This window comes from Chelmon rostratus, chromosome 6 (genome assembly GCF_017976325.1).
Source record: "Chelmon rostratus isolate fCheRos1 chromosome 6, fCheRos1.pri, whole genome shotgun sequence".
In the NCBI taxonomy this organism is placed as follows: domain Eukaryota; kingdom Metazoa; phylum Chordata; class Actinopteri; order Chaetodontiformes; family Chaetodontidae; genus Chelmon; species Chelmon rostratus.
Genome location: NC_055663.1, coordinates 5951032 through 5966406, shown reverse-complemented (window position 1 = coordinate 5966406; position 15375 = coordinate 5951032). Strand labels below are relative to the sequence as shown.

Genomic DNA, 15375 nt, shown 5'->3' with positions numbered 1-15375 from the left:
GCATTCAGGCGATCTGCAATGATTAGCCATGCTTTCTCTCGTTGTTTTATGGCAGTGGCGGTGTTTTTTTTTTTAGATTTGGTCTTTCACCTCTTCATATGCATCCATAATTATCTCCTCCAACAGGGAGAAGTATGCTGCATCAGTGATTGATTGGCCCTATTTGAGGAGCTGTTTGCTGCAACTTATCCAGGATTGGTTTCACCTGGCTTGATGAATCCGTGTCTACTTATCCTGGCCTGGTGTTTGTGCAACCAATTGTACAAACCAAATGTCTAAATCCTACTTTTGTGCAACAGGCCCCAGATCTTAGATGAGTGACAACCAAACAGGCAATGAAATTAATCTGTGATTCCTTTATCTAGGGAAGTGAGCAGCAGAATATACTCACTACATAAAGCAAAGAAATAAAGATAACAAAAAACACTCCTAATGGAGGATAAGGAAAAGATTACTAGAGCTACAAAACAAAATCGCTCCCAAGGGAGGAAGAAACAAAAGGCTATCAAACACAAAACACTCCAAAAGGGGGGAAATCAGACTGGAGAGCACTTAAATTCACTCAGAACAAACAAAAGAGGATCTACAACAGATTAAAGAACAATGGCTATGAAACAAAAAACACTCTAATATGACACAACCACTAGCAAAATAAAGGAGGCAAGAGCTTAACTATGAAATACAACGACTAAGAAACAAAAACTCTCTCAAGGAGGACTATGGCATAAAACAAACAAAACAAAGAACAAGAAGGCAAAAACTAAACTATGAAACTTACAAACAAAAAAAATCACTCTCAAAGAGGAAAAAGGCTTACGTGGTTAATTGCTGTGGCTGTGGACAAAGACAGGCTTGGGTGACTCCACCAACGGACAAAGACACTCTGGCACAAAACAAGGGAGACGCAGACTATTTGAGCACATGGAGGGTAATGGAGAACAGGTGGAGACAATAGGTAATCAGGGTGGACACAATGGTGACACATGAGGAAGGGCAAGTGCTCTAAAACGAGAGGAGAATTAGACTTTCAAAATAAAAACAGGAAATGACAAGACAGAAAACCCAAGACGATACAAACCTCACCACGGTGTGACAGATATTTGCTTTTAGCTAACATAAAATGCAGGTTGTTCAAATTTAGCAAGTGAGCAGTGAGCAAGCAAGAAAGCTGAAAGAGACACATCTAATTACTTTCTGACATGATTTGACCCTCAACTGCCTGCAGTGCTTTCACACAAACCAAATATGATCTTTTTATTTCTGCATGTAAGATACTTGTCCAGCCCGTCTTTGTGATGTTGTGGGAAATATTGTTGCCTTACCTAATATTGTTATTGTTTATTCTTACAGGATATATATACAGGAAGATTCATGTGCATTCATCTGCACACTATCTTATTCATAGAGACATGGTCAAGCTCAATCATTTGTTTTTTTAAATACGTGTTTGGTGTCCACTCCCATGAAGAATTCAGTCATTTAAGACTGTAAGCACAATTCATTTTAAGAGAGCACTGCAAAGCACAGAAAATTAATCGTGTGGCTAGGATTCTCAACCCATCTGGCCCTGGTGAACATTTCTATTCCACAATGGCGGGTCTTGCTATTCATCAACAGAACAATTTTGGTTACAAACAAGCAACCGTAGAATTCATCAGTAAGACCATTTGCTAGTTTAAAATGAAGATTCAACAGAAACTAAATGTGTTACTCTTAGTCTTTTTTCAATTCAAATTGTATATTGTTATTGTTGTTTGATATATTCACATTATATTGATCAAGTGATTAATTTGTTCGTTAAAAAGATCCACATTGTGAAATACTGAATCTAATAGCTATTATTTACAACAGTAATCATCATTATTAGTTCCAGCCCTAACTGACTGATTCAGTTACTGGCAGCTCAAAGGCAGAGTGCGAACACACACTGTAGCTAAGGTCAGCAGCACTGGACTGTGCTTGTAGGTTTTCTGCTTTCACAAACAAAATAAACAGTTCCACCAGCAGATGGCAGTAGCAGCCTGCCACAAAAATCAGTCCACACAAGTGGCCAGGCCCAAGAAAAGGAACACAAACATCTGGGGGATACGCTAAAAGCGTGTGGATACCCTAACAGCGACAAGATCTAGGAAGAACAGCAACACTGTGGTGGTGAAGAAAAAAGGAAGAAACACAACAACGGTGCCATTCCATGCGTGTCTGGAGGATCTGAGAAACCCAGGGTTTTAAACAAACACCACATCCTGGCGTGTTTCAAACCCAGAAACACACTAAGATAGAAACAGCTCCACCCAGAAGACCCAAACACAAGTTTCTAAACCCAAATCCAGCTGCCCTTGACTCAACCGTCATTGGATAACCATGACCTGAATGACTGAGAATCCTCACACACATCTTCATAAGAGTGCTTTGCTACCTACTACCCTGAGTTAAAATATATTGAATATATTTATCCATATTGAGCATGAATATATTTCACTGTGAGGCTACTGATCCATGGTTGGATGTTCTGTTGAGCTTGAATCCCTGTCCAATGCACTTTAACAACACTTTACATGAACTCTTGGGTTTCTCTTACATACAAGGCATTATATAACACTCTTATTATGACAGTGAATTTATAAATTTACTGGACATTCAGAGCTGTAATGTAAATATTTAATAATGCAGTTTTTGCAAGAGCAAAAGAACAGCACAGCCTAAAGATAAATGTAACATTGACACAACATAGTTATTCACTGAGTGAGTACAGTAAGTGAAAAATCTCCATCAGAAATAAGTAGCGCAAATGTCAATATAATGACATTTGGATGTAAAAAGAGAGATTAAAAAAAGGAGTCTGTGGACAAGAGTAACCTAAGATTTCAGGTCTAATTGGAGCAGAGAGGTCTTTCTAGCACTGAGGATTCAAGAGGGAGAGTAGTCCATGTTCGGCCTGCAGTGAAGCAGGTGCAGATCTCCACAGCCTGATGCACCACAGCTTTCAATTAAACACAAGCAATACGGACACCAAGGAAGTTCAGGAGAGGATTCACGAGATATTAGATCAGCAGGCCGTGCCACTTTGCTACTGGCTGGCGGACTGAGCACATCATCAGGCTCCAGTGCTTGTCTTCTGAATTCTTCTCCTTCCCCACAGTCAACTGTCCAATCAGATGCTTGGTCGATTTCCTAATCGTGTGAGTCTCGAACACAGAAACCATAATTTTACATTGTTGCATAGGAAACTCCGGCAGGGAGAACATGAAGACCTCGTTGAAGACAGTCACCAGGCAGCGGGCCACTGCAGAGGTTTTTTGGTACCTCAACTTGCACTGGTTGCACTGCACACTGATCCTGGCATACAGGGCTGTACAATACAGAGAAGCCAAATTAGGAATTGTATTATTATGCTGTATGTTCATGGCTTTATTTGAATAAAGCTTGTCATTATTTACCTGCATCTGAGCACATTTCAGTAGGGAGCATTCTGACCTTTAGCAGTCCAACCTCAAGCCTCTGAGAAGTAGGAAGGAACCTTAAAGAAAGAAGCACCTCTCCGACAAGATCCTGTCCAGAAAGCAGAGGATAAACACTCCAGCACAAGATGTATTCATATGCAATCTGAAAACATGGTGACATTTATTGCAGTGTCCTATAAACAACAGCATTCAACAGGAAACTAAAATGCACAAACACAAAAGAATACTGCATTTGAAATAATGGACACAACAGTGAAGTATTCATTTCGACAGTAATTCAAAAGGTTGATTTTGCCCATGAACTGAAATGATTGGCAATTGTTTATCAGTCAAATGCCACTCGCTTTAAGATCCTTCAACTAGAGTACACACACACACACACACACACACACACACATTCTGTATATAATCTATACTGTTAACACTTAAAACAGAGGTATGCAATGATCAAACTTTACATAAATAAGAGAAAGGAATACAAAAAAGGAACATTAATTATAATAACAATAACAATAAATTCAATATGTTCCAGAAATTACAATAAAACTTATTGTCATTATCAAGGTGATAAATTAGATTATTTTGCCCATGATTAGCTATGCAAATCCTTAACATGACATAATGATAATAGATTCACTTTTCCAATGTGTCCTTTTTTTACTTTAAGGACCAAGTCATCCTCCCTCTATTAATCTCTATCAACAGATATCTGCATATGTATTCAGAGTCTGTAGGCAATGGACAAGATTTTGGAGTCAGAAGCGTTCTGGTTTCCATTTGTAGGCCACGTGGTATTGACTAATCCTGTTTGAGCAGGCTAAGGTTGCGTGCAGGTAAACAGTCTATGTGGAGAGCAAAAGAGGTGGAAAGCATTGGCTGAAATGCAGTCTTGGGACCCATCGACTGTCATCTGACGGAATAATAGCTTTTAATTAACTTAATCGAAATTGACCTGCATTCATATGCAGATGACTGCCAATTATCCCTCTATTAACTCTAATTTACAATAAGAGCGGGATGCTACAGTGACCCATGTTGTTTAACTGCTTCCCCTTTAACAATTAAATATCAACAATGCTGTTCTGTATTTTTTTTGTTGTTATGGCTACAAAATGACAATCATCTAATTCTAAATGGAAGTTGTATGTACATCCTGGTTCTAAGCTTGCATAAGTTTGGAAAACTAAAAAACACTTAAGGCAGAGCAATTTATTATTTAGTTTTATAACCATGTAAACATACTCTACAACACTCATTGAAGTTAATGTGGAAGAAAGGCATTCTTTATTTCACTTTTTTAGAAAAATATTCCTATTTGACTGCACATGTGTGTGTTTGTATACATGATGTCTTCCTGCACCTTGTGGGGTATCTGTAGATCTTCTTGTAGCTCCAGAGGGTAGGAGATGTTGAGCCGCCCGAGAGGAACCCTCACCTCTCCTAAGACTGTGTTTCTGGAGAATTTATCAAAGTCCCTCACCTGAGATGCACACAGACACATGACAGACAGACATTTATTTACAGACTCTCACACAAAAAACACTGCTGGTGTCTTCTCCAGAGCTGGTGGTGCAGCTCCTGGTGGTGGAGCCTCTGGCCCAACCATTGAGGAGATTGACTACACACTTTAGCTGCTACTTCTGAAAGATGTTTTCAAAGAAAGCAACCCTCTTGTAGCACAAGCTAATAAGTGTAATTTAAAGATTTTGATTCTCTGCTTAGATCTTATTTCTCTTATTTCTTCAATCAACCAAATAAACTCTTGTGGAGGGATACTGAGAGTGAGAGATGGGTTTGTGTACTGCAGGACCTCCATTCTGAGGCTGATGTGCTGAAGCTCCTCAGGATCTTGTAGAATACAGCTGAACTGGTCTCCAAATAAAGGGTTACAGCTGCCTTTCACAATGCGAGTCCGCCACTCCTGCAGCACTGTCCACATGACAGGAGGCGTCCCGTCGCCCTGAGGGGGCCACAGCAGTAAGTAAGCATGAAAGGAAAAAAAGTACAGCTGTATATTTCCCCAAATAAGATGTTTTAGATTCTTTGAAAGACACCATCAGCGGTAATTTACCTCCTCATCTGTGCAGCCCTCCACTTCCACTTCTGAACCTGCCCACATTAGACTTAACTTAACAAATGGCTGGAGACTGTGCTTCTGGCTGTGATCTTGAAGCCCCTCCACCTGCAACACGGTGACCACCAGCTGTGACTGCAGCTGGTCATAATAGACGGAGAAACGGAGCGATCCATCGACCTGTATAAGAGAGCGTGTTAGGAAAGTCACCAATATCACCTTCTTGATATGCTTGAAAACATGAAATTCACTGTATATTTTCTTTAGGTGATTCATCTTTTTTAACCTCACTATGACTAGGTCAAATGGAGATTTCCATCATCTCAGTTAAAATATATTATAAGGTGTTAGATGTGGACGATTTAAGAGATGTAGCCAGAACAGGTGTCAGCAATCAGATTAATGAAAGCTAAAATCAGTCTGGCGGACTGCCAATCTGTCAACACTTTGATCCAGACTGAAACATCTCAACAACTACTGCATGGATTGAACCTTTGTACTAACAGTCATGGTCCCAAGGATGAATCCTCCTGAATTTGGTGATGTTTTTGTAAGTGGCAGTGCAATGCCATGAGGTTTACAGCTTTGGTTTTGAGTAAAATATATAACTACTACTAAACTAAAGCTTGCTTTGAAATTCCCTAGAAGGTAAATTATGGACTTTGGTGATCTCCTAATGTTTCCTTTAGCACCATCGTTAGGACAAAATGTTTATTTGTCAAATACTTTATGGCCAGAGTAATTACATTCCCACCACCCTCAGCCATGCCTTGTGTTTAGTGCTAGTAAATGTTAGCATGCTAACATGCTAAACTAAGACGGTGAACCTGGTAAATATTATATAATATACATTAGTACGTTAGCATGCTAATTTTAGCATTTAGCTCAAATCACCAAAGTGCCTATACCTCATAGAACTGCACACATCACCGATACTGTGTGGTTGTTGTCAGACACAAGAGTGTTATACATTTCTCCAAAAACGACATGATACAATGAGTGGGGAATATCCATTTGAAGGTCCAGCATTGAAGATTTAGGGGGATCTATTGGCAGAAATTTAATATGATATTCGTAAGTTATGTTGTCATTAGTGTGTAATGGTTCACTAAGAGTCTGAATCGTAGATAAGATAAAAATCGTAGTGTTAGCTCTTTATGTCTACATGGAGTCATGTTGCATGGCCATGTTTCTACAGTAGCCCAGTAGGGACAAACGCAACACTGCCTCTAGAAAGCGCCTTTTGCAATTTTGCAGCCACCTTAGCTTCTCTTTCACACACACAAAGGGAGGGGTGTGGCAAGGGGCATTCAGCTGGTTGTGATCTGCAACCTCACTGCCAAATAGGCTACCACTAAATCCTACACACTGGTCTTTTAATGTGAGAGAAATACTCCTTCAGTAAAACAAAGCTGTAAAGGAGTCTCGATTAGTTTTAGAAGATAAGATACACATAAGACTTTATGAAGGGAGCAAGAAAAAGGAAAATAATTGGAGCTGCAAGTTTGTCATGTGACAACAGGAATATACAGTAATGTCTGCCACCTTGTTAACACTGGCCTGTTCCCCCATTTGTTCGTCTGTCTGTGTGGATCCAGAGGAGGGAAACTGGGCCTGAGACAGACAGCGGCTCAGCCTGTGCACCTCTGTGCTGACCTCCTCCACCTGGGAAGCGAGGAGACACACAGCACACATTTCTATCAGTGGTGTTTTTATTAACAACTGCAGCACCTCCAGCTTTTATTTGACTTGTGACAAGGCCCAGCTCTCCTTTGTTTAAACAAATGTACTCATAAAAGCTTTATGTACATACACAGTGTTGCCTATGGAAGCATCTCCACATACAGGGTGTAGACAAAATAACAGGAACGCCAAACAATATCATTATCACATAAAAAGTATAGATAGTTAAAATATTTGAGGAACTTTGTGCTGAAATGTCATTAAAACTGTGTCAAAGAGGTGCTGACATGATTGTGGTCATATTTTGATTAAAAGTGTTCCTATTATTTTGCCCAACCCTAAACCCAGATGGCAGTGCAGTCTTTGCCCTAGTTTTTCATCCAGCTCTAGTAAAAAACTACTAATTGTTGTGAAACTCAGCCAGACTTTTACTGACACACAAGTCATGTGCTAGGAAGGAAGCAGCAGACTATCCAAATAAAATGTGACTGAGTTCTTAAACACAGCTCACATGTCAGAGAGCTTAAATCAACACAGACAGCTCCCCCAACATGACTCCCCTCACAGTTGCATCCTTGCAGGTATGATAATGCTGTTAAACACATCCATGTCAGGACACAAATCTCTACGAAAGACTTCCTTCAGTCTAGGCGAGAGGCTGCGTGACTTTTTTCTCACCTGTATGAACTCGTGAATTAAAATTCCTTGGTACATAGTGTTTGAAGACCTGTTGTTTGTTACTTATTTAAGTCACACAACTCACCTTCTGAGCCACATAGAACCTCGAACATCAATAGATTTGTTAAGAAATCTGGTCACCGCTAAATAAAATACTTTTTTCTATACACACCCCTCAAATACGTGTCCTCTTACCCGAGTACTTGGAGCTCCTGAGTAGTGTCCTGCTGTTCGCGACTTTCCGTCTGAGTGCAGCAGATCACAGTTCACTACAGACAAAAACCAGACACAAGTTTGCATTTGGTGACTACTTTCTTGGTCAGACACCCAGCATCAATATGTGCTGTAGTGTGTAAGTAATCTAATCCCTTCTCACCGCTGTCTTTCTGGGTGCATGTGGCCCGTGTCTGTGTGCAGCATCTGAAGGCCTGCCATGCCAAGATGCCCAGCGCCAGCAGAAGAAGAGTGACAGAGATGCCCAGGATGCAGTACTTGACCGTATCTGAGAATGGCATCTTCAGGTCTCCAGCAGCCAACTGCAGTCCCTGTGGGGCTGGATCCACCTCCATGTGGCCTACAAGCCCCTGCAACATGGGAGGACAGACCATGTGAGGGAACCGTACTGCTGATTCTAGAACTCTGGGCCACATAATGGACCATTTGGCAGCCATATTGGTGGTTCAGTCATAAGGCAGCACTAATATCAACTAAAGAGGATTTGTGACAAAACAAAGTATTCAAAAATGTCAACTTGGGCTCTGGGAAAATGACACGCATTTGTCACTACATTCTGATGATTTGTGGATTGAAACAATGAACAGATTAATAGAAAATAATCAATAGTCAATAGATTAATTGACCACGGAAAGCAAGCTGTTAGCTACAGCCCTAATAGGAGCTGGAACTTTTCCACTTTAGGAGTTAGGAGTGGTAATACAGACGATATTGTTTGGACAAAAACAGATTTGCACACTTGCAGTCTAAGTCTTCTTTTTTTACAAGCTACAAAGATTTAGTTGGTACAGACATGCACATACATTAAATGTATGTGATTGGCACAAATGATCAGGTCAAAATGTCCTTGTGCCTGCTCACTTCTCTGCTGTGGTCAGAGAGACACAGTTATCTCCTATCAGAGGCAGTTTATTAAAATAGCACTTGTCCTGCTCACACTTCATCATGCAAAACAAGACGAACGTTGACAAAAAGCCTGCAACGATGTAACTACAATTTATATTTAAACAAACACAAACCAGTTATTATTATTATCATTGATATTATTATTAGTTGCATATGCACAAATGAGCTCGAAATGAATGGTAGAAAAAAAAGTCTCATACATAAGCACATGATGGACACACAGAAACATTTACCTGTAGTAAGTGATGAAACTTCTGCTCATCTTCAGGAGTGCAGTCACCTTCCTGTGCTGTAAATCCATGCAGAGCTCTTAAAAGTTCACTGAAACAGCTTCTAACTGTTCCACCTGTGGTTCTATAAGCACACTCGCTCTGTCTTTTCTCTCTCCACACACACACACACACACACACACAGAGCACGTGACTACCTGCACACCATTGTGGCCAAACTGGTTTGATTACATTGAAATGAATGGATCACCAGCTCCCTTCCTCTGCAGGGCTGCTTGCTAAAAGTTCAGGTTAAAGAACTTCTGCAAACAAAATAGGGGATTAAAACACGTCAAATCATTGCACCTGTGCATCTGCTAGTGATAAGTCACGCCGCTGCTGCTCTCTTTCACTGAATCCTGCCTAAGCCATCGTGTTGGTCTTCTATACACCACCATATACATTTCTATTGCGCTTTTAAGTAATAATTACATCAATATTTTCAGATAATTAGCTGTTGAGCGGACTTTGCCTGGATACTTTCAATGCATTCATTTCCTGCGCTGCATGTTCATCTTCAGTTCTGCTTTATCGTCTAACTGTACCCAAACCAGCTGTCATTACATGTGCTGTAAACTGACACTGATAAGAAAACACTCAGCTCTCTTACAATTGTAACAGCTGGGACTGGGCCATGCCTTTGAATGACATTTGTCCTGAAGGTTTTCATTGTTGACATTATCTTTCAGACTCAGACAGACACACAATGGGAAGGAGGAATGTGTGTAAAATAGGCCTTCACTGCAAACTCACCCTGCTGGAAGACAGAGTTACGAAACAAACTAAACTTGCAATTCCAAGAATTAAGGAAGAAAAACGTTTTTACTAAACTTCCTTGTTTGACAAGGAAGTATTATTGTTCTAGCACTGCCACTAGAAGATCATCTCAGTTCATCAAAAAACCAACTACAAGGCTAAAAACATGTAGCATCTCATATTAAACTCCTTCACTGGAAGACACACTCATGCACACTCGAACTTTTATTAGTTTTGCAACAAAAAAGTCGAATGCTTGAAAAAGTAACTATCTCAGAAAGAGGTAAGACATTTCTATGTTTATTTACACAGCAGCATAAAACAGTATACACATGGTAAACTAGTGTATTTTCAATACACTATATAGATTCTACTATATTCTAACATTTCAACTGGAGGGCCAGATAATTCACTTCACTTAGAAATGGTTCACAACACACTCCTATGTAGCTGTACAAAGCTATAAGCACATTTTACATTGTTCATTAATGTAGAATTTCTCAACAATTTTAACATCTACTGTGAAGACATACTGTATGTAATTATAACCGTGTTTTCTATATTGTCATTTATGTCATGTTTTCTGAAACATGTTAGGTATGTAGGGCTGCACTGGCTAACAGTTTGCTGAGTGTGCTGTATGTAGAAGACAAGCTACAGCACATAGCATACCCTGCCCAGCTACAGCAGTTCTGAACACTTTAAAATAGCCTCCTTTTTAGAAATTGAATAATGTTGCTCTCCTATCATGTAGTTGTATTTAGGTGAAATATGCATGACTCTCCTATTAAAAGGTAGAGCTCGATAAAGATTTAACAGGGTCCACTTTGCGCCAAAGATGCGTTCTTGTTTGCATAGCTGAAGCTGATCTGACTGAATAAACAGCCATTCGTCTGAGTTAGTGGCGCTTAGATTCATCCTGTTTATTGCTCTGATGATCAGGGTCACCACGGCAACACCTCTCCTGTAAAGTTCAGAAATGACCCATGATCCTTTTCACTCAGTCCACCAATCACAGACAAGATGGAAGAAACGCTCTCCTCTGAAGAGAGTGGAGCCTGGAAAGAGATGAATAAACACAAAAAATGTATTCAGACACACTTCTTAGAAATTTGAATACAATAATCCACAATCCATAATCCAGCACAGGACACTAAAATGTGACATAAACATAAAATGTGTAACAGCTCTCGAATGTAAAAGACCATCTTACATCTGATGTCTTTTGGTCAAATGCGTTCTCTAAAACATTTTTTTCTTACTAACATAAGATAAGGGGGAAAAAAAGGCTGGAGTGTATGCAGTGTTAAACACAGCTCCTTAAGAGCTGGACCTTACCTCTGACCCCCCCATGTCAGTGCGGACCCAGCCAGGGTGAATAGCCATACAGAGAATCCCATCAGGCTCAAGGTCAACAGCCATACAGCGACTCACCATGTTTAGGGCACTCTGAGACAACAGGCAGACACAAGTTACTATGCAACACAAAGTAAAATCCACACAGCAGGTGATCCACAGGGGGTGGGGGGGTGGAAGGTGCAGCTGATATTTTCACATTATTCCTACTATCAATTGTTGCAGAATGTATCATCAGAAGAGTGCACATAGCTTTCTTTTATTTGCCTTAATTTGCCAAGTCTAAAATACCCAACAATTTATAATAGCCTGAGCTCCCTTTCTGTAGCCATACCAAAGCAGAGTTAACCTACCTTATGTGCCCTAACAGTCTTGCGTTTTTAGTAACTGGTATTAAGCAAATGTAATCATCCCATGTCAACAATACCTTGGACGTCCTGTAGGGGTACCATCTGAAGTTGTTGGCCCGTTCCCCCCAGGCAAGCTCCACAGAGCCCAGCAGCGATGTCATGTTAATGACGGCAGCCCTCTGGATGCCCATGCTCCCTGCACCACCTGCTCCTCTTCTGGACGCAGCTTGCTTCAGCAGAGGCAGAAAGGCCTGGTAGGGGCAGAAAAGGGGGTAAAACAGCATTATAGCAGAAGGTGGGATCAACCTCCTCACATGATCGATATGTCCACAAGGAAACTGTAATTAACATTGCAGGAGAGCTTAATGAATCTTCAGAATCTTTTGAGAATCACTGTGCTGTGTGATTAGTTTGATAAATTATTACATTTTTATTTAAGGATTTTAATAACACAACTGGCACTGCAAACAATACAAAATATTAATACCTGAGAGATATAATCTAGACATACACATTTTATTAAGAATCTTATCATTAAATCTCCCATTTTGAACAAACTCTGGAGCATTTCCAGTCAGACTGAAACACATTTCACACTGCCCAGTCTGTAGGGAGGCATAAAACACTGCCCTCTAGTGGCAGAATGTCCAAATTACACTCTGTACTGCATTATACTGAGTACTTTGTCCACCCATTTTATATCGACAGCAGGTTGAGTAGCAGAAACACTTGTCTGTATAATGAAAGACAGTTCAGCAGCACCACAAAGTACAAAATGCTTGCAAAGCTGAATCAACATCACTAAAAAAAACCTGAACATTTTAACCTCCATGGGGAGGCTGTATTATTGGACTGTTGTATTTTAGACTGCAAAGACTAGTTTTTGCTAGGTGTACCTAGTAAACTGCCAACTGAGTGTTAAAGTATCTCATTACAGTTTTAATCCAGTGATGCTTTAATATTGCAGTGCTTCATTAATCTGAGATGACCTTAAAAATATTGATAATATTTTAGCAGATACAGCATCTTAACAATACTCTTAATGATATGTTAACATATGTAGAGATACAATCCAGAGAGTCTTTTTCTTTTTTAATTCTCTTATATTTTAACACTCTGTATTATGCATCAGGAATTTACGATACTACTGATCATATTATATGAGTAGTATGAGTCTGTATTAATCTTTTTGTTTTGATTAGTTTGGCTTTGTTTTGAAGTCTGCAGTTTAAAAAAATAAAATAAAACAATAGTCATCATCTCCAGCAAAAAGGGGGATCAACAAAAATAAATAAAGAAATAGGCAATAAGGAAGGTAGGCAATGTTGAATTCTTTTAATACTTTTTCACACCAGGAAAGCTGGTTATGTAGTTTCTGGACATAATACATATTAATTAGGATTACAATTAATGGTTATTTTCATGATAGATTAATATCCTGATTATTTGTCAAATAATCCATTAATGATTTAGTCTTAAAATATTGCACTGTTGTATAAGACAAAAAAGCAGAAAGTCCTCAAATGTGAGAAGCTAAAAACATCAAATGTTGGGCATTTTTGCTTAGAAAAACAACTGAAGCATTAAATTGATTATCAAAATAGCTGCCTTTCAAATTCATTTTCTGTTGATCTACTAATCAAATAGTCCTCTGATGTGAATGAGGTGTTAAAACCGTAAATGCGTGTATAGCATGTTTCAAAATCTGAGCTCATCGACAGTAGTCCAGGCTTCTGCTTTAAATATTCATTGTGTACTTCCCTCCAACGCCACACAATCAGACTGCAGCGTGGCCTTGTACTTACAGAGACTGTCCTTCAACTGGAGCAAACTGTGTGTCAGCAAGCATCTGCCCTGCTGACATGTTCTTGATCAGCGTCTGAATTTTCACCAGCACAGGATGTTGCTCTGTAGTCCGCCCTGTTCTCTGAGGCCAACTGAAACCAGACTTTTAATTAATATTGATGAAATGCAGTCAGCCCTGGGCTAAGGAGTTTTTGTTACTTCTGTCCATCAAGGTCACCCCTTTGATTTAGTTTGCAGCATTCAAAAAATTAACCATTCCTGGGTCCTGCTCCCGTGACTGAAGGAAACAGAAGTGTGGCTTCTTTTCTTTTCTATTTCACAATTTGGTGACTCGAGCTGAAGTCACTAACTAGCTGATAAACACTTAACTGGACTGAAAACACAAAATCTGATATTACCTTGGTGATCATTAGAGGAGCCACAGCATTTGTGTGGAAGTTTTCTATCATCTTCTCTGCAGTGACGGTATGAAAGTCGGCCACCACATTGATCCCTGCATTGTTGATCAGGCAGTTCAGACCCTCTTGTTGCACCAGCAGACCCACCTCTTCTACAGACTTCTCAATACTCTCCTGGTTCAATACATCTGGCAGAGACACGCATTAACACTGTGACTCAATCAACCAAAAACAAACAAAAATCAATACAAACAAAAGATAATTCAAGTTGAACATGACCAAAAGTAAAATGAATTAATTAGTTAATAATGTTTAACTTCAACTATGTCCAGTATGTACAGGATGTATGCTATTTCTACATGTTTAATGCATGAGGCCAACATGTGTTTAAGTAGTTGTGCTGTAAGATGTTGGCTGGTATACATTTAGTCATTTCTGTTTAGTTATTAATACAAAAGAGGGATTATTTATGTTAATGGGCATACATGAGATTAAAATGATTAAATTCATCCAAATTATAGAGGCCTCTGTTTGTTCCAGACATATAAAAAAAAAACCTATCATCCTTTATAGTGACATATATTCTCAGCCATTTCTCTTCTTTGTCTTACCCAAAGTGATTATATGGACGTTGCGATGTTTCTCTGCCAGCTCCTGAAGTTTCTGGAGGTTAAAAACACATCATGTCAGCGCCTCAGCGCCGTTCAGAAGTAGGTCACTCCTCTATCAGAAGGTTTAAAGCACTACAGGCCTTATACACATGGCTACAGGAGCCTTATCTTGAAAGCTGCTCGTGACGTTGGCTGCTGGTGTTTACCTGCGCGCTCGCGGGCTGTCTGCACGCGGCTATGATCTTGTCGGGTGAGAAACCTCCGCTGGCCAGGCTCTCGACTATCTGCAGCCCGAGCCCTCGGCTGGCTCCCGTCACCAGCACAGAGCCGCACTTTTTGAAACTCACGGCACCGCTCATTGCTCACGCTACCTGTAACTAATGGCGGACTCGGCGGCCCAGGTCCAGATAGCTCTCGTGACCGGGCTTTGCTAAATCTGCAGTCGTCTCGCGACTCTTCCGGTAGGTGGGGCGATTGCTCCACTTGACCCGAACAAACCAAAGCCTGTACACTAGCGAGATGGTTCAACAGAGGCTAGAAACACTCCGGAAACTGAAGGTTGTCAGAACGACAGTTTCTGAGCGTAAGGTGACAGGAACTGATCTTAATCAGTCACACAGAATAATATTTAAAAGAAACACAGAAAGTCCAGGACGTTTTTTGTCCCGCAGCCCTTGGTTCGTTTTTCCCACAATCCATTGCTGGTGTAAGTGCCTCACACAGCTGTTAGCAGCTCAAGAGCTTCTTTGCTTAAAGCTCTTTGGTTGAAACGTTCAGAACGATAGTTCATTAG

At 40.1% G+C, this 15375-nt stretch overlaps 2 protein-coding genes across 3 annotated transcripts; both read right to left on the bottom strand.

The window, feature by feature from the left end:
* Positions 1–2583: 2583 nt before the first annotated feature.
* On the bottom strand, positions 2584–9411 carry syt19 (synaptotagmin XIX). The gene is made up of 9 exons (XM_041939439.1): positions 9270–9411; positions 8273–8480; positions 8092–8165; positions 7081–7200; positions 5533–5715; positions 5272–5421; positions 4822–4941; positions 3438–3549; positions 2584–3349 (listed from the first exon to the last, which is right to left on the bottom strand). Exons 2-9 carry the CDS (start codon positions 8463–8465, stop codon positions 3042–3044), a joined length of 1260 nt encoding a protein of 419 aa, XP_041795373.1. The 5' UTR covers positions 8466–8480; positions 9270–9411; the 3' UTR covers positions 2584–3041.
* Positions 9412–10351: 940 nt separating this feature from the next.
* On the bottom strand, positions 10352–15017 carry si:dkey-12e7.4 (uncharacterized protein LOC558132 homolog). 2 transcript variants are annotated; one of them, XR_006006902.1, is made up of 7 exons: positions 14789–15017; positions 14583–14634; positions 13972–14159; positions 11845–12018; positions 11400–11510; positions 10904–11119; positions 10352–10836 (listed from the first exon to the last, which is right to left on the bottom strand). XR_006006902.1 is itself a non-coding variant. In XM_041939320.1 (6 exons), the coding sequence occupies exons 1-6, from the start codon at positions 14939–14941 to the stop codon at positions 11006–11008; spliced, it is 792 nt and encodes a 263-aa protein (XP_041795254.1). In that variant the 5' UTR covers positions 14942–15017; the 3' UTR covers positions 10352–11005. The 2 variants fall into 2 exon arrangements, 1 of the variants encoding a protein (XP_041795254.1); XM_041939320.1 differs by having other exon boundaries at positions 10352–11119.
* Between the last annotated feature and the right edge of the window lie 358 nt (positions 15018–15375).

What these genes read in the sequence shown, in the direction of transcription:
- syt19 (XM_041939439.1), bottom strand. Translation starts at nt 8,465, where the DNA reads ATGGAGGTGGATCCAGCCCCACAGGGACTGCAGTTGGCTGCTGGAGAC. An exon ending in AACAGGCCAGTGTTAACAAG is followed by an intron (nt 5,716 to 7,080) that starts GTGGCAGACATT and finishes TCTCTTATACAG; the next exon opens with GTCGATGGATCGCTCCGTTT. An exon ending in ATCTACAGATACCCCACAAG is followed by an intron (nt 3,550 to 4,821) that starts GTGCAGGAAGAC and finishes CTTTCTGGACAG; the next exon opens with GATCTTGTCGGAGAGGTGCT.
- si:dkey-12e7.4 (XM_041939320.1), bottom strand. Translation starts at nt 14,941, where the DNA reads ATGAGCGGTGCCGTGAGTTTCAAAAAGTGCGGCTCTGTGCTGGTGACG. An exon ending in CGTCCATATAATCACTTTGG is followed by an intron (nt 14,160 to 14,582) that starts GTAAGACAAAGA and finishes TGTCTCTGCCAG; the next exon opens with ATGTATTGAACCAGGAGAGT. An exon ending in CTGACATGGGGGGGTCAGAG is followed by an intron (nt 11,120 to 11,399) that starts GTAAGGTCCAGC and finishes ATCTCTTTCCAG; the next exon opens with GCTCCACTCTCTTCAGAGGA.